This window comes from Sorex araneus, chromosome 6 (assembly GCF_027595985.1).
Source record: "Sorex araneus isolate mSorAra2 chromosome 6, mSorAra2.pri, whole genome shotgun sequence".
Classification (NCBI taxonomy): Eukaryota; Metazoa; Chordata; class Mammalia; order Eulipotyphla; family Soricidae; genus Sorex; species Sorex araneus.
Genome location: NC_073307.1, coordinates 101821305 through 101840774, shown reverse-complemented (window position 1 = coordinate 101840774; position 19470 = coordinate 101821305). Strand labels below are relative to the sequence as shown.

The 19470-nt window shown below is 44.4% G+C and overlaps 1 protein-coding gene across 4 annotated transcripts in view; it reads right to left on the bottom strand.

Moving 5' to 3' along the window:
* The window catches only part of FCHSD2 (FCH and double SH3 domains 2), a 248452-nt gene that overhangs the window by 34102 nt on the left and 194880 nt on the right, over positions 1–19470 (bottom strand). For 2 of the 4 annotated variants that reach the window (XM_055142000.1, XM_055142001.1), the window contains exons 10-12: positions 17926–18021; positions 15371–15442; positions 5726–5842 (exon numbers count right to left, since the gene is read on the bottom strand). In XM_055142000.1, coding sequence (XP_054997975.1) covers positions 5726–5842; positions 15371–15442; positions 17926–18021 — 285 coding nt within the window. The remainder of the gene's footprint in view (positions 1–5725; positions 5843–15370; positions 15443–17925; positions 18022–19470) is intronic. The other 2 variants (XM_055142002.1, XM_055142003.1) reach the window with 1 other exon arrangement.

The window sequence follows — 19470 nt, the reverse complement described above, 5'->3', positions numbered from 1 at the left end:
AATAGAGGCATTGAGTGGCCATCATGTTCGGTCTACAGTCTACTTCTGGTACGCAATTTTCAACCTGAGTGGGTCCTCCCAACATTCTCTACTAGGTGTTCCCTTCTCTGTCTCTGCTGCCTTTTGCCCCAGCATGTGAGGCCAGTTTCCAAGCTGTGGGGCAGACCTCCTTGTTCTTGTCTCTACTACTCTGGGGTGTTAGTGTCTCAACAAATGTTTTGTTTTTAAAAATAAATCAAATTACCCCTCCATGTGTCTAAGAAATCTTTTTGTTTTTATAGATTCTCTATATAAATATAGAGAATTTATAGATTCTCTTTATAGAACAAAATGTTTTTGTTCTCTCCTTATTCCACTGAGTAGTTCAACTGTACCATATTTTATTTACTTTTACTCTATTGATATTTGTTTATAAACTTAAAAAAAACTTTTTTTTTAAGACACCAGGGGTCAAATCCAAGGCAATTACTTTATTACTGAGCTATACCCCTAGCTCTCTATCTGAATAAACCACCTAACCAATGACACTCTGAATGCACAGAAATGTTTAAGATGAAGAAAAAAAACACAGAAGTGATGTTATAGATTTTAGTTTGAGTGAAGGTTGTGAAAATGTTTCTCTAGTTCTCATCAACATTGGATATTGTCAGTCTCTGAAGTTTTTGTGAATATGACATGTAAGTAAAAAATTATCTCGTGGCGGGCTGGAGTGATAGCACAGCGGGTACGGTGTTTGCCCTACCAGATCGATCCAGGTTTGATTCCCAGCATCCCATATGGGCCCCTGAGCACCGCCAGGAGTAATTCCTGAGTGCAGTCAGGAGCAACCCCTGTGCATTGCCGGGTGTGACCCAAAAAGCAAAAAGAAAAAAAATCTGGTGGCTTCAATGATTCTTACCCTAACAGAAAGTATCATTTTGTATGTGGCAATATGTTTAGTATCTTTATTTTTACAAATTTGGCAGTTCAGATCTTCTATGTATTTTCTTTTTCTTATTTAAATATATTTCTATGCATACGTTACATCTTTTTTTTTTCTTTACTTTTATTTTTTTTTTTTTGAGGGAAGGGTTTTTAGGCCATAACCTTCAGTTCTCAGGGAGCACTCTCTGCTCTGGGATCACTCTGGTGGTGCTCAGGAGACACCGGTGCTGCTGGAGACTCCTGCAGGGTTAGCTGCATGCAGGATGCAGGCACAGCATCTTCATCGCTGTACCTTGGGCCTCCCATGAAGCATAAGCTTGTTATACTTCAGATGGAAGTCAGCTGGCCACAGATATGTATGCCTCCTTCCAGAGTATTCTATTTCATTCACTTCTGTCTAGCCTCACACCAATACCACATTTTGATCACTGTAGGTGTGTGTATTCAAATTGGGTCGGATCACCAAATTTAGCCTATTTTCAAAATTGCACTACCCAGGTGGCTTGGAAACAGTGCCAGCAGGGAATCCAACAGCAGATCATTTCCATGGAAGTTTTGAATCATTGTGTCAATTTCTACACAAACCCAGAACTGTGTTGAATAAGCTAATTTGGAGGTAAGTGGCATTCTGAAAACCCTCTGATCCCCTTGGTCTAAACAGTTGTTCTTACAGCAGTACTACAATGCTTCACATGCAAGTCCAAAATCCAAGCCTCTGTAATAAGCTCTGTAGTCAGGAAGCTTGCACGTGCGCTTCACTGGGTTCTTTTTTAAGACTGCCTATTTGGGAGTCTCGGGGGATTCCACAGGAATTTTAGGGCAGACCTTTCGACTTCCGTAAAAAACACTGTTGGGATTTTGATAACCCTTTGGAAACTGTCATGAAGCTCTGTTAGATGAACACCAAAGTATTCCTGTTCTCGGGTTCATTTAGCCTCATTCGGCTGTTTTCTGCAGCCCCCCGAAGGGTCCAGCTGCCTCCGACATTCTCAGGTCTGGTGGGTCAGAACCCAAACCTGCTCCAGCCTCAGGCGTGCTCTGGGGACGGTTCTGTTTATAGTTCCAAGGGTTTTTTTTTCACTATGCCCAGTGGAGTTTCACCCTTTACTTTCTGGTGCAGTTTTCAGCAACAGATGAAGGGGCAGGCTGAGTCTGTGATTCTCTCTCTGCATCATCCTGGTCTCTGCCACTTGGTCCAGAAAAATCTGTGTTACTTCAGTCTCTCAACTCTGATCCTCATCATCCCCAATTCCCTCCCACCCCCCTCCCGGGCAGGAGGCCTGGGTGGCCATACAGCGAACTTCATCATTTTTTCTCAGGTTTCATATCCTAGGATTCCCTGTTTGATGCCTGAAAACTTTCATATACTTTCAAAACTTTCATATACTCAGACCAGTTGTACGGTTGTTTATGCAAAAGGAGAATGTGACTCCCGTTACTTCAGTTATACCCCTCTTTATCCAAGATGGAGGGACAGAACAGGGTTCAGGGCTGCCTGACAACGTGGCCAACACCGATTCGATCCACAGCACTCTCCATGGTCCCCTGAGCACCACCCCACCAGGAGAGAATCTGAGCACAGAGCCAGGAGTAAGCCCTGGGCACCGCCAGCTGTAGCCCACAGCCAAACCAAGCCAAGCCCAAACCCCTTCTTTTTAATGCTTAAAATATAACTTTCTAGATTCAAGTTGATAATAGGTCATGTTATAAAAACCTGCAACAGTTGTTGAAATCTCTCTTTTCAGCAGAAAGACACGACATATTTTGACAACAGAGAGGTTTATTTTTAGTATCTGAAAGTTTATTTCCATATATAGTCAAGCACTCCAGCAAAAAAGAAGTTTTTATGTGCCTTACATTAAGATATATAAAATCTTCAGTAGCTTATCTATCTCAGTGCTATGTACTGAGTGTATAATGGGACAGGTAATTTGTGTCTTTGGTTCACCAATTCTTTTTTTTTTTAATTTAATAGTTTATTTTTAATTAGTGAGTCAACATGAGGGTACAGTTACAGATTTATACATTTTTGTGCTCATGTTTCTCCCTTACAAAGTTTGATAACCCATCCCTTCACCAGTGCCCATTCTCCACCACTAGTAAACCCAACATCCCTCCGCCCCCTCCCCAGTCCTGTCTCCCCCCACCCCACACTGCCACTATGGCAGGGTATTCCCTTTTGTTCTCTCTTTCTGATTAGGTGTTGTGGTTTGCAATAAAGGTGTTGAGTGGCCATTGTGTTCAGTCTCTAGTCTATACTGGGCCCGCATCATCTTTCCCCCACATGACCTCCAATCACATTTTACTTGGTGTTCCCTTCTCTGAGTTGCCCAGAATGAGAGACCAGCCTCCAAGCCATGGAGACAACCTCCTGGTACTTATTTCTACTATTCTTGTGGTTCACCAATTCTTTGAGATAATTTCTATCAGAGGAACTATATCCAAGAAAGCTTCTCTGTCCTTGAATCTAATTTATGTGAGAATCAGAGTCTGGATTTCAAGCTCAACCCTGATGTCTGAGTTTGGGGTTGGGGGCTGGAGTGAAGAAGAAAGTTGTATTTTGCACAGAAGTGGGATGTGAACTGTTATGGTCAGGTTGGTGGATTGTATTTTTTATTAAACAGCTACTGGTTGAGAACGTGGCTCAAAGGAAAAGTGTATGCCCTGCACACATGCATGAGTCCTAGGTTCAATCCCTGGCACTGCAATAACAATAATAATAATTACTATAATTATAATAAAAATAACAATAATGACAAGGATAGTAAAAGCTACTACTGCCTTTGACGTTCCACATGTTCTTCCAGAAACTTACTACTCCCCCACCAAGAGGTGAGGTTCAAGTCCTTCCCTTAAAACTTAGACAGGCCTTTGAGATGGCCACAAGGAAAACACGACACAAATGAGCTCAGGAGATACAGGGGAAAGAGAGCTCGGCAGCAGAAAGCAGCTGCCTTGCTAGCACGAGGCCACGAGTGTCACTCCCAGGGGTCTTAGCAGCACTGAAACTAAGGGTGTGATTTCTCATCCAGCACAGCCAGAAACCCAAAGTGTGCTGGACAAGCCCCACCTCCCCCACAAGCACTATGCCAGAACGTGCGGGAGCTCACAGTCACAGGAGTGTGAAGCCTAGCAAGCACCCGAACCATGCATGGGTGTGCGACCACAACAGTGGCAAAGTGGATGGAAGGGAAAAGGACAGAATAAGTGATGCCTAGTGATCTGTGAGGCTGTGTCAGAAACCCTGACAGAAAGCTCCTACAGGGCGCGATCCACATTCCACACCGTGGGGACCCTGTGTTACCAACGTAAGAGATACAGTGAACCTGAAAATGTCATGTTGGAGAGGCCATAAGGACAAAGTACAGAGGCAGAGGACTGAGGGATTTTGGATGCTCTTCAAGTTTTGAAGTTTTCCTGGTCCAAGCACCAGCTATTTCAGTGGGGGAATCTACGAGATACACAAATACACAGAAGAAAGGCCCAATTCGAGGAGGTTAATTCTTCATTTGTGGGAAAGCAAAGGCATGGCAGTGGCTGGGACCGCCCGTATGAGGGTAAGGAACAAGAAAGGAAGACAGCCTAGTACAGAACCCTAAGGCATTTCCATACTTATGTGGAGAAATTGGGACCCACAGAAGAACCCCAGGATAGGCACAGTTAGAGAAAGGAAACCCAGGACAAAGTCATGGATGGCTAGAAGATGAAGGAAGTGGTCATTTTATTTTTTATTTTTTTATTTTTTGAAGTAAATAGATTTTATTTAGAGGGTTTTGAGGGAAGGAGGAAGGGATAAGTGGAAAAGAAAAAACAGTAGGAGTAACGCGCTCAAGAGAGAACGCGGGCTTCTCCAAGGGTGGAGGAAGCTCTACACACATCCCAGCACTGGACACGAAAGCATGAAAGTACACATCTCAAGGGGGGAGATGCGGGCGACACATGTGCTCGGGCATCACATGTGCTCGGCCACGTGGGCACAAGCAGCACATGGGCTCAGGCAGCATATGCGCCGGAAGTGGTCATTTTAGCATGATGTTTTAAATAAGTGGAAATTAGAAAATGTTTACCATACCTAAAATAATCTTTCCGTGCTTAAGAATTCAGTTCTTAAGGCACATTTTTCATGGAATTGATTCAAATTGTGTCTTCAAAAGATTTGTCTTGGGGATGAATAGCCTGTTTCAATATATGCACGTCTCTCCTTTCAGCCTGAAAACTACAGAATAACTATCACAAGCCTCTTGTGATATACGTGTGTGTGTGTGTGTGTGTGTGTGTGTGTGTGTGGTGACTGGAATCGAACTAGGCTGCACACATGCAAGGTTTATGCTCTACAATTGAGCCACAACTCCTGCCACACTTAGGCAACAATTACAGTGTTGCAGTTAGAGAATTTAAGGAATTCTCAACCTGAGGGCAGAGGTGACAGTATACTACCAAGTGCTCAGAAATTCTGGGGTGAAGGGGCCGGGGGGACCATATGTAGGATACTTTTAACATCCATAAAACTTAACTCTTTAAATTGGCCTGACCTTTGACTTAAGATACAAGCTGCCTCTCACGTTTAAGATGAAAGTGAACTCTGGGCCAGCGAGACCGTATAGGGGGCAGGGAGGCTTGGGTTTGATCCCCGGCACCCCACTCCCCCACACACTCTCAGGAGCAATGCCAGGAGTGATTCCTGAGTGCAGAGCCAGGAGTAACCCTGAGCACTGCTGTGGGGGGCGGAGGTGGGCCCAAAACCAAAACTCAAAACAGTGAAACAGTAACAACGACAAGATGAAAGCAGGCTCTCACTTACCCGTTGTTGGTGGACGATGTTTTTGTGCTCACGTGCCACCCGTGTGGCCCATTTCCGAGCCTCCTTGTTTAGACTGTGCTCCTCGGTGGTCCCAGTCTCGGATTCGAGCTGTCGGCTCTAGAGTACAAGAGAGGACAGAGAGGAGAGCATTGTCACTGGAGCCATGATCCATAGACACACAGAGGCCAGGACCTCAAGGCCTTCTCCACCACAAAGCAGCTCGCTCGCATGCCACAGAACTCAGTGGAAGACGCGACCACGGCTTTTGTTTTGTCTAGCACTGCTGAACGGTAAAGCTTCATCTTGAAGATCCACTTTGGGCGTGAAACGAAGAAGAAAGCTCAGCCAAGAAAACATTATTCACATCAACCTACTGTGACATTAAAGGACTTGCCGAGATATAAATGGAAACAAACCAACACTTTCAGTAGAATTTAATTTTTTTTTTTTTTTTGGTTTTTGGGTCACACCTGGCGATGCACAGGGGTTACTCCTGGCTCTTCACTCAGGAATTACCCCTGGCGGTGCTCAGGGGACCATATGGGATGCTGGGATTAGAACCCGGGTTGGCCGAGTGCAAGGCAAACGCCCTACCCGCTGTGCTATTGCTCCAGCCCCTCAGTAGAATTGAAGGAATCATTAAAAATCAGTGAATAAAAGAAAAGGAAACAAAACAAAGGCAACACAAGCTCTCTGGCCCTGAAGAGACGGGATCATTTAGTTACACACTCATTGCCAACTTACCATCAAACCGCAAAACTAGATTTTGTTCTGGGTTTTACTGGCATATGAAAGCTGGGGCAGTCGCTGGGGCAGTCAGAGCAAAAGCCACCAAAGGGTTTCTTCTACCTATAAAATACTTTGATATTTCACAAAGAATAAACTGGAGAATCTATTTTTAATGTTTGGGTCACACCCAATGATGCTCAGGGCTGTTATTCTTGGTTTTGAACTTAGGGATCACTCCTGGTGGGGCTTGGGACTGGCTCGGGATGCTAAATATTGAATTTGGAATGGCCGTATGCAAGGCAAGTGCTGTAGTACCCACTGTATTATCTCTCCGGCCCTTCATGTTAAAATATTTACCACAAATTCATTTAACAAGATGAATACACTTTTGAATTTTAAAAATTAAGAATTCTTTTTTTTTTTTTTGGCTAATGTACTTTTAACCTCCTCTCTGGACTTCGGCTTCCTTACATAAAAACCAAGACATCTGTCTCTATGCTCATGGTAGAATTATTTACAACAGCCAAGACACGGTGAGAATTCCTAAGTGTACTACTCATGGGTAAAGAAGATGTGGCACGTACAATGGAATACTATCCAACTTAAAAAAAAAAAAAAGTAACTGCCATCTGTAGCAACAGGGATGTACCTAAAGGGTATTATGCTTGAAATACTATATGGTTTCACTGACGTGGAATAAAATAAAACTGAACAAAAGTGACAGCAAATGAGCAGAGAACAAAATTAAAAACAAATTCTTAGGTACAGGAAAGAGACTGACGGCTCCAGATGGGAAGGAGGGAGGGCAGGCCAGGCTGGGAAAGGGGAAAGTGTATGGCGGGGAAGCCCAGACCCCGGTGGTGCTCGACACGCAGTGCTGTGCAGCGACTGAGCACTAATGTGGCACGTCTGAGACTAACATTATAAACTAATCTACCTCAAACATTTATGGGGTTAGCAGAAAAAAAAAATCAAGATACTTGGTAAGATGAAATCTCCAATTCTCACTAGACTGCAATTAATGGTAAGCACATACAGACAGGTTCGTGCCTTGGTTGTAACAGCGTTTCTCTGTCTCTGTAACCCATCAGGCCATTCTGCTACTACGCTGAACCCAGATTCCTTTTTACCATTATTGGAAGGTCTGGCTTAACCCATGAGCAGGAAAAATTTAAAAATATATATTTTTTTCTTTTTGGGCCACACCTGGCGATGCACAGGGGTTACTCCTGGCTCTGCACTCAGGAATTACCCCTGGCAGTGCTCAGGGGACCATATGGGATGCTGGGAATCGAACTCAGGTCGGTCGCGTGCAAGGCAAACGCCCTACCCGCTGTGCTATCGCTCCAGCCCCTTAAAAATATTCTTAAAACAAAATTTCAATTTACTTGAACACTTTAAGTTTATTACAGGTATAGTTTTAGAAGGGCTTGAGCGATTGTACAGTGGGTAGGGTGTTTGCCTTGCATGCGGCTGACCTGGGTTCGATTCCTCCATTCCTCTCAGAGAGCCCGGCAAGCTACCCATGGTGTATTCGATATGCCAAAAACAGTAGCAAGATGTCTCACAATGGAGACATTACTGGTGCCCGCTCGAGCAAATCGATGAGCAACAGGATGACAGTGCTACAGTGCTTTACCCATAGTTTCAGAAGGTACTAGAGATGAACAAGGAAAAAAAAAAACTGTGGGAGATGTGTGAGATGGACAAGGTCAAACTCCTGAGATTATTAGGGACTAAAGGTACCACAAGTACCATATCAAATAGAACAACATTTAACCAACAGAAAAAGTTTAAACTTGTCTGTATACTATAAATTGACATGTAAAGTTGTCTCCATACCTACCTATATCCATATCTATTTCTCAACTGTGTTCCCAAAGAGATACTCAGAAGAGTGTCGATCAAAATATTATCAAGTCAGAATTCAGATGAAAACATTTTATGATATTATTATGATATTATTATTATTTTTTGGGGGTGGCATGTCATAATTAGAAAATGACAAAGCAATGCCAATCTGGTGTTTTGCTTTATTATTAGGTTTCAGGGGTCTGAGCCACACTCAGCTCTGCTCAGGGGCTACGCCTGGCTCTGTGCTCAGGAGTTACCCCTAGCAGTGCTCAGGGGACCATACGTGATGTCAAGGACCAAATTTGGGCCACCCCTTGCAGGGCAAGTCATTTAACTGCTGGACTATAGGGGATAGCTTATTGAATGGTTAAGCTCTGAGCTAATGGCTTTACAACATTATTTCATTTATTTCTCAAAACAATTGTAAGAAAGAGTATCCTCAACATATAAGTCTGCAGATCTAGACTCAGAATCTAGACTTAGTGGCTATCCTGAAGCCACTAAGCAGTAGATCACAGAGGCTGCCAAACTTGGCCCACTACCCCCTTCCCAGGAAAAAAGATCACCCAGTGCCTCCACCCACTGGGGCTGGCATCACCCTTCTAGGAGACTCTGACCCAGGCCTGTGCTAGGTCAAAAATTATTTCTTTACAGTGTTATGGATGGTCCTATTCAGCTAAAATTAATATTGAAAACAGAGAGAAATATTGGAAATTTGGTAAAATATAAAATACCTTCCAAGGACATTTTGACTATGGTTTTATTTAGAAATGAGATATATTTTGATTGAATTTTATTTTTAGGAAAAAAAAAAAAGCCAAACTGTTTCCAATTGAGTTTAAAAAGACATTGAGGCTGAGTTTTAGACACAATTCCCGTCCTTTTAGAATGTAGTACTAAACTGCAGTCTTTTTGAAATTTTAAAAATAATCAACTCATTTGAAAAAATGGCATCACCAACATAAATATTCTAATATTATCAATGTACTAGTCTTTGCATCCTTTAAACTATTTTTTCCTTAGAGACCCCCTCAAGATAGGATATCAGGGATCAGGGAGGTGGTTCAACTGGCTGGAGAACATTCTTTGCATGTGGGAGCTATGGGTTCAATCCCCAGCATGACATGGTCCCCTGAGCACTGTCTGATATAGCCCAGAAAACAAAACAAACAAATGCATTCAGTTCAGATATGATTCTAGCTATCTTATGAAGGCGCAGAACTGAGGGCATATATGAACATATGCACTGTAGCACTGTTGTCCCGCTGTTCATTGATTTGCTTGAGCAGGCACCAGTAACGTCTCCATTGTGAGACTTGTTGTTATTGTTTTCGGCATATCGAATACATCACGGGTAGCTTGCCAGGCTCTGCCATGCGGGCGGGATACTCTTGGTAGCTTGCTGGGCTCTCCGAGAGGGCCGGAGGAATTGGAACATATGCCCAGACAGGCAAATTGAGTAGGGAGAGAAAAAAAAACAAGAAACAGTCCTTATTTTTCAAGTCTGTAACTCAAATATAATCCTTAAATATAATCATGTGGAAGAGAGAGAGAAAGAGAGAGAGAGGGAGAGAGAGAGGAACGAGAGACAGAGAGACAGAGAGAAAGAGAGAGACAGAGACACAGAGAGAGAAAGAGAGGAAGAGAGAGAAAGGGGGAGGGGCTGTGCATGATGAACAAAAACCATAAACGTAGCCAAACATTACCAGCTCCAGGCCAGTTTTTTTTTTTTTTGCTTTTTGGGTCACACCCAGAGATGCTCAGGGGCTACTCCTGGCTTTGCACTCCTGGCAGTGCTTGGAGGACCATATGGGATGCCAGGGATCGAACCCGGGTTGGCCGCGTGCAAGGCAAACGCTCTACCCGCTGTGCTATCGCTCCGGCCCCTCCAGGCCAGTTTTTTTTTTTTTTTTGCTTTTTGGGTCACACCCAGCAATGCACAGGGGTTACTCCTGGTTCTACACTCAGGAATTACCCCTGGCGGTGCTCAGGGGACCATATGGGATGCTGGGATTCGAACCTGGGTCAGCCTGGGTCGGCCGCGTGCAAGGCAAGCGCCCTACCCGCTATGCTATTGCTCCAGCCCCCCTCCAGGCCAGTTTTTAAGAAGTTAATGTTAGGCTTGTCATGCCAGTGTCACGTGCCAGGAGCAATGTTTTTATTAACCCTCATTCAAGGGATCTGTATTACTTGCATTTTTCAGTTTATTGGGAGATTAGTTATGCACTGTGTTAAATCTGTGATCATTTTACTCTTTATGAAACTTAAATATACTGATAATTATTTTTAGAAAGTTAATTACTATTTGTTCTCAAAAGAACCTCTTTAAATAAAAACCATCTCCAAGTAAAAAAGCTTTATAGAAACTTTGTGAGAGCATGTATTCTTAGCACACAGTGCTTAATATAGCTTTGACTCCTGTAATTCTGATATTCAAAATGTTCTGAAAGTCACAGGTTTGGGGGGTGGGGAGCCGATAAGTTTGGCACCTAAACTCATTTGTAGCAAAACTGAATCTGAACTAAAAAGAGCTTTTTTTATAGCTTTTTTTTTTTTGCCACCCTTTCACTTAATTGACTATTCAAACATTTTACTGCCAAAATCCTGTTTGATCCTGGAACTCTTCACACATCAGGGCGACATAAGAAGTTACACAATATCGAGGCAAATAAATCCCCTTTCTGAAACATAAAATATAAAGCATCTGAGTTCTGAAACACATCCCGCTCACAGGGCTATTTAAGTGGCGGTGGGCCTCTGAGTTATGGATTTTAAGTATCTTACGGACTTTGCAAAGGAGCAGACCAGGGTCCCCCACAAGGCAGAATCAACTCCTTTTGACTAGGCTTGGGAGCAGCTGCTGGCTCACTTGGAGAAGAGGGAGAACAGAGAGGATGGGCTCAGCCTGGCAGGGCTCTCAGGGCATAAACTGGAGACAACTAGTGTGGCTCCAGTTTTCAAACATTTCTGGAAAACTTCGGATAGCTGTGGACGAGGATCTACACCTCTAGTAAGGACGGGGTGAGGTGCAGATGAGACTTCTCAGGGGCACCCTCCCTGGTCTTGGTTTGGGAACACCAAAGGTACATCTCGGGGGAAAGTCTGTCCCTGAGTAATGACAAGAAGACAGAGCAAACCCAACAAAACCTTGGTGCTCGACACTCTCTAGATGCTAGTTTCTTATGCTGTGGGTTTTGATCCTGGAAAGGATTGTGTAACTGAAGGTGGTGGCTGGGCAAAATTTGGCAATGGTGAAAGGTGTCTGAATGTGCACCTACCCAGCGTGCCTCGGTGTGGGCTGGCTGGCTCCAGGGCCGTGCTGCCCGGCTGTAGACCCCAGGGCACGGTGGAAGTATGCGGGCGTATGTGATGCCAGAGACACAGGACCTTGTGCTTCATCCGCCCATACACCTTGACTTCTTACATTTTTATTACTTAAAATTTTTCTTTAGGTTATCTCTTTTGGGGGTTGTTGCTGTTTCAGTTTGTTCTGAGGTCATACCTGGCAGTGCTTTGGGCTCTGCCCTCAGGGGTCACTCCTGGAGGGGCTCCCAGGATCAGGGGGTTGTCAGGGATGGAACCCAGGTGGGCTGCATGCAAGGCAAGTGCCCTGCCTGCTGTGCTATCACTCCAGCCTCTAAACTTCCCCCTTATTGACTGAGGCACTGTGATTCACAATACGGTCAATGATCGTTTCCCATGTGTGTAATTCAAGCATCACACCCACTGCCAGTGCAGCCCACCCCCCCATCCCCAATGCCCCTCCTCTTTCACCGTACCCCCCTCCCCAAAAATAAAAACCCAACTTAGTTCTGAGGATCAGTTCTCCCATCCAAATACTTATTTTTAATCCATGTATAAGATGCCCCCCTTAAGTAAAACTTTCAACATTTAGAAACCTAAATTTCTGTAACTAGTCGTTTCGCTGAGCCTGACTGTTGATCTACAAGAAGGCGAGCTGCGTCACAGAACCAGTCATTCGAACAACAGTTTCATTATTTCTAGTTCGGGGAAAGGAAGGAGGAAAGAGGAAAGCTCTTGTCATCTCCACCAGGAAATCTGGGGGGAAATTCCTGAAGTTTTTCCTCCCAGTATACCCCACACTTCCGTGCTTTGTGTAGACGCGGCTGCTTCCCGCATTACGTGCCTTTCTGGTGTCCTCTGAGAGGCAGAATCCCAGTCATGAACTTGGGCTACGGGGAGCAGGAAGGGCCCTGAGGGTCAGCTGCGGGCTGCTATTTCACCCAGGCTGCAGAGGCTTAGGAACTGCGAGGAAGGGGATGAGAGGGACCTTTCGGAAAGCGGCGGGTCAGCAGGAGTCCCAGGGGCCTCTGCAGCTCAAGGGAGCTCAGAGCTGGGGGCTTTGACTGGGAAACTGAAAAACTGTTGCAAGAGTCCAGCAATCTCTGCAACGATGCCTTCTATATTTGATATTTTGGTATTTCCTGTAGCTATAGTGGCAAAACATAGTAAAACAAAATAAGTGTGTTTTGTGGAAAGAAAGAACATTTTAAAAAAGGCAGGAAATATTTATTCTGCATTTGCTCTGTGCCAGCCAGGCACTAAGTCAAATGTTTATATATCCCTTTTAACTTTCAAACCAACAAGCTGCCATTTTATCCATAACAAAACAAAACAGAAAGAGTGAAGCACTAGTACTTTGCTGAAAGGATAGATCTTTCTTTGGTTTTGGGGCCACACATGGCCGTGCTTGGGGGAGGAACCACGCAGTGCTGGGATCAACTCGGGGGCCCCCATACCGTACAGAAGGCATGTACTCCAGCACTGGGGCTAGCTCCTCAGTTCCTCAGTATTTTTAGCCTTTGGGCTCATCAGATAGAAACAACAATGAGGAGTTATTTCATACTCACTAGGATGGTTAAAATCAAAGGATGGATAATGACAAAGGGCAGTGGAGAAAGGGGACACGAGAACCCATGTCAGTGATGGAAGTGTAAAATGGTACTGCTATTTGGAAGGAGTCTGGCAGTTTATTAAAAAGCCAAACAAATTCATCCTTTGAAACATACAACTGCCAGCAATGTTAAGAGGAAAGAAGGCAGGGCCGGGGAGACGTCTCGGAGCCCTGGAGTCAGGGCACTGGCCGGGCAGCGACAGGCCTCTGAGGACGGCCCAGGATGACCTCCACACCCTTCAGAGCAGAAAGAAGCCAAATATATTTGCACAAAGACTGGCGATAAATGACAACAAAAGCATTATCTGTAACAGCCCTAAGTGGGTGATAACCTAAACATCAATTTACTGAAGAAAAAACAAACCAAATATGGTGGACTTACAAGACGGAATACTGTCACACACTTAAGGAACAAAGTTGGGCCGGGATGTGGCTCAGTGGTGGAACTCAGGTTCTGCATGTAGGGGACCTTCGGTTTGATGCCCAGCAACACACACACACACACACACACACACACACACACACACACACACACACACACACTCGTGCACATGTGAACAAATCTGATACCATCTATGACATGGATGAGTCTTAAAAATAAGATGCTATCGTGCTTAAAGAAGCAAGACATAGGAGACTTTATAACACATAACTTATGTGAAATGTCTACAAAAGGCAAATCTATAGAGAAATACGGATCTGGGTTGCTCAGGGACAGAAACAATATATGTAATTGGACATTACTCTTAATCTCATAGACTTATTCAATGAAGGATATTATTCGAATCATGAAAATATCCTAAAACTTATTTATAATAATGATTATGCATATCAATAAATTTCCAAAAAATTACCAAATATTTTGTTTGCTTGTTTTTGGACCACACCCAGGGCTTACCCCTGGCTCTGTGCTCAGGGATCACTTCCTGGCAGGGATCAGGGGAGTACAGGGATTAAACCCAGATTGGCTGCATGTATCAGCCAGCATCCTAACTGTTGTACTATCTCTTTGGTCCCCACACCCCCCAAAAAAATACACCTTGAATGAGAGCATGAGAGGATGATAGACAAAACACACCCCAGTAAAGCGGTAAGAATGCTGTCCTACACAAGGATGCGTGCATCACCTTCACCAATGCATGCTAGGACACACTACCATAGCCGGCAATTGGCTGACTCTACTGACTGATTCTGTATACATGCTGGTGAGCGCATCCAGTCTGGGGTCGGCAGTGACCCACCTGGCAGGAAGGATTAATTAGTGGGCACTGACTGGCACTCTGTAACGGGCTTACGTGCCAGTAACTCCAACAGGAAACCATCAAAGCCCTTAACTGGCCACTCCACTCTCATATCAAAGAACAGGGTTAGTCTACGCAGAACAGAAATAATCATTTCGGGCTTTACTCTCTGTGGGCAGTAAGAATCCTACTTTACAACAAAACAGTAATTACATGTAAAAATATTCTGCAGTTAGAGTCAGTTTCAGAAACATTAAGGACTTTCCCCACTGGTTAACAACTGGGGGTGATGTTTATAAAAGCGTGAGCATTTATCTTTTTCCAAGATAAAAAAAAAAAATAGTTTCCCAACCTCTAACATTTCTTCTCAGAAAACAGAACAGCACTGCTTTTTTGGGGGTTTGTTTTTTGTTTTGGGACCAGGCCTGACCGTGTTCAGCGATCACTCCTGGCAGGGCTCAAGGGAGCACGTGGAGTGCCAGGGATTGAACTGAGGTCAGCTGCATGCAAGGCAAGCACCCTACCTGCGGTACAGCTCTGCCCCTGCATGTCATTAACTCACTCTACGACTGGGCTCTCATCCACTGTATGTCCTCCTTCCTAGTCTTTAACTTCCCTGAAAAAGGATGGGATCCCACTGGCGTTCTTCCCAGCACTCCTGCTGAAGGGAGTCGTCTGAGGTGCTTCAGACAAGATGAAAAGGGCCACATTCAAGTTTTTCACTCTGAACAGTAAAGGAAATCCCTAATTTATACCCGCATAAGCGGGAAGGTGCGGTGGACACAAAAGCAGTGCCTTATACACAGATCTATACATACACATAATGTTTGTCCCGATACAAGGTCCCACCCAACATTAACATGCAAACCACACACCCAGCCCCTCCCACCTTTGACCCCCATATACCTCAGCTATGGTCATTCTCAGAGCACTGACAGGGGAGAGCTCAATATCCACCAGCTGGGCGGCTTTTAAACTCTGCCCAGTAAAGATGGCACAGGGACAGAAAACAGCACAGAGTTAGAGTCGAAGGCAAACAGGGACACACAACTAAGCACATTCAGCACATTGTCTAGAAACAAAGGGCTACGGGGGTCTGGGCTTTGGACAAGAGAGAGCAGAGCTGCTGTCACACCGAGGGAAAGGCAGGGATTAAACGGTCTCATCAGCTGGACTGGACTTCAAGCTGTTACTGGCCATGCCTGGCCTCCCCCGCTGCTCAGCGTCACTCTACAGGCATCCAGTCAAATCACAAGGCAGGGCCAGTGGAATGACTTCAAGGGGGAAAGGCACTACTGTGAAGGCCCAGGGTAACGGCCTAGAGAGAAACAGTAGTCTCCGAGGGCTTCATGTAGCCAGCAACAGTTTAGTAAGAAAAGTGATGACATCTCCGGCCAAGATTTCTATTAAATTAATACCATCATATTCTGGTATCAAAAATTCCTGATTTTACCAAAAAATTGAATGAATTTGACTTCTCTCTTCCTTCTCTATACTGAGACTATTTTAATATGCCAAACTGTGCTTTTCTTTTTATTTTATAGAAATTAAACACGCACATATTTTTGTGTTATCAAATCAGCAGTCTGCTTTCCTTTTTTCTTGGTTTTGGTGCTACTGAGGGGTAACTCCTGGATCTATGTTCAGGAACTAACTCCTGGTGGCACACGGGGATGCCGGGTCTCAAACTCGTGTTAGGCAAGGGTCTCTGCCACGGTACTAGCTCTCCTGCCCCTGCACTCTGGTTTTCTGTCTCTTTTGAGGAGAGGGGTTGGCCCATAGCCAGTGGTGCTCAGGGGCCCCTCCTGCTACTATCTCTTTGGACCTCCCGGTCTGTTTTAAACAGGGGTCTCCTCAGTAATGTTGGGGGACATGGAGGCCACTCTGGTGGTGACCTGAGAGGTTCCGGAGGACACAGGGCCTCACCCAGTGTCACTGGGGGCTGAGCCTATCGCTCTGACCCTTTCTTTCTGAGGAAGAGCGCCTAGGCAGTGCCCAAGAGAGCTGGGGACTCCACCAGCAATTCTGAGGCAACCCAAAGAGGGCAGATATAAAGGCCTGAGGATGCAACGCTGCTCGGAGCCCCGTTGGCCTGGGGCCATCCAGGCCCCTCGACAGTGCATCGGGACCTCCAGGGCTGGACCATATGATACTGGGATCCAAATGGGTCGGATGCCCTACCTGGAGTTATCTCCTGACTTCTTAATTCCTTTTCAAAAAAAAAAAAATCAAATAACGGCAAATATTTTTCATAAACTTGAAGATAAACGAATGATCAATGCCTGTTTGTTGCAAATTGCCAATCTGCGGGCTACAGATGTGGTGTGAGCACAGAACACACGCTCTGCATGTGTGAAACCCTAGGTGGGATTCTTGGGACTGCAGATCCCCTGACACTGCAGCTGTGGCCTGGGTGGCTGCCTGAGCACCACAGAGCCGAGTACTGCCACATGTGGCCCTACAACAACAGCACAGAAAAATGGAAACGGCCGTTCTGGTACTTACATTCATTCTTTGACATTCTAAGAACTCTAAAGCTTTTTTTTTTATTATTATTACAACAAAGGGCTTTTTTTCTTTTCATCTGGGTCACACCCAGGGGTGCTCAGGACTTACTCCTGGCTCTGCGCTGAGGGATACTCACTCCTGGTGGGTTCAGAAGACCATGTGGCGTACTGGGGACAGAATCTGGGCTGGCCCAGTGCAAGGTGATGTCCTACTCACTGTACTACGGCTCCAGCCCCCAAAGGGCTTATTGCTTTGGTTTCGGGGCTACACCTGGTGAGGCTCAGGGGTTACTCCTGGCTCTATAATCGGGGATCACTCCTATAAACAGTGCTTGGGGGACCCATGTGGGATGGTCGGGTTTATATTTGAGTCAGCCACGAGCGAGGAAAGCGCCCTACCTGCTATACAATCACTTCAATTCCTAAAGGGCTTATTTTTTAGGAAACAAATATTTGCAAATACATATTGATTATATTTATTAATTCTATTCTAGCTAAAATTTAGCCACTGGTTTCTCTGAAGGAGCATATACATGAAGAATTTCACTGACAGAAAATTTAATTTTAAATGAAAAAATTCTTATTGTGGAGTGGGGAGCTCAAAGGGCTACGGCCCAAGTTTTGTGGGTCAGAGTTCTGGGTTCGATCCCCAACACTGCGTGGCCCCTCCAAGCACTGCTGACTACAGCCCCCCAAACAAACAAAACTTATTGAATATTTTTTCCTTTTTTTCCCTCAGTGTCTCTACAGGTGGTCAGTTACCTGACTTATAACTTAACCCCACTTGGTAAAAAGTTGTGAGCATAAAATTTTGAGTACTATTCGGAAAGAGAAATGCCATAGCGTACCTGTGGCCTTATAGTTCTGTATGAAATTACTGAGACATTGTTGAGTAACAGCTGAACACAGAAACAATGTAACAGCAAATGACATGAAAACCTGAAATTCCCTTACAGTATCGCTGTCACAAGGCTGGAACTGGAAGGGCTGGGGTTTATGAAATACAGCATTCTCTTGTAAAAACAACTGGAGATTGTAGTCCCGGACCACCTGAGGAGAAAATAAAAATAAGTTTGTAACAGGATTAAAATGTTCAGTAATACCATTAAAAACTTTAATATCTGCTCTTCAGTTTTGCCAAAAGTAAGAATCATCCAGCTCTATGCAGTCCAAGAGGAATACTAATTAATCCCCTTCCCTTTCCCACTACTTTTAGGTTCTGGGAACTAAACCCAAGGCCCTAAACAGCCAGGTCCCCTCCACCCTTTTTAGATGACAGTTGTCATTCAAATATCCTATTTTATCCCAGAGTCTAAATTTGGAAAATAGTTCAGATTTTGGGACTAAGCTACATGAATTCTTGTAAGTGCTCAAAATAATAATTTAAAAAAGATAGCCAGTACTTTGAATAACATCAAGAACACAAATCTTATTTTAAAAAATATTTTAAATTTTTTTTTTATTTTTTGGGTCACACCTGGCAATGCACAGGGGTTACTCCTGGCTCTGCACTTAGGAATTACTCCTGGTGGTGCTCAGGGGACCATATGGGATGCTGGGAATCAAACCCGGGTTGGCCACGTGCAAGGCAACAGTGGTACTATCACTTTGGCCCCTTTAATTAATTTTTTTAAATCATTAAAAAAAAATAAGATTATGCCCTACCCATTGTGCTATTGCTCCAGCCCCACAAATCTTACTTTTTAAAAAATGATTTTAAAAATTTAATTAAAGGGGCCGAAGTGATAGTACAGTGGATGAGGCATTTGCCTCGCCTGCAGCTGACCTGGGTTCAATCCCCGGCATGCCATATGGTCTCCCAAGAACTGCCAGAAGTAATACCTGAGTACAAAGACAGGAGCAACCCTTGAGCATTGGTGGGTGTGACCAAAAGAAAAAAAAATCTTAACATTTAATAAAAATTAAAGAAACATGACCTACAAAGATATTGATTGTTGAGTTTTAGGCATATAATATTTCAACACCAACCCCCCACCAGTGTCAACTTCCCCCATCAGTGTTCCCATATTCCCTCCCCACCCCAACACCTGCCCCATTCACCTGTCAACTTGACAGGCACATTACAAAGTTCCAGTGGATGCAGCTTAGATTTCATGTTTTCAGTGTTGTTGAGTCTGTGTTTTAGGCATATGGCTACACCACTCTCCAGCCTCAACCCCTGTTTGTCCATTACTCCCTTTTCTCATCTTCTTCCTCCCTTGATTTCTGTCTCTGTCCTTCTCTCTAAACTTCGGGGTCATGGGGGATCTAAGCACTTCGCTTTTACTACAATACATTTCCTCATCCAGTATTCTACATACTACAGATCAATGAGCTCACCCTGTGCTTTTCTTTCTTCTTCTGCCTTAGTTCACTCAACATGATTATCTTCTAGTTCCCACGAGGTTGCAGCAAATTGCATGATTCCCTTATTCTTTCCAGCTGCATAGTATTCCACTGAAGAACACTATTCTTTTAAATGTGCAGGTGCACAGTTGA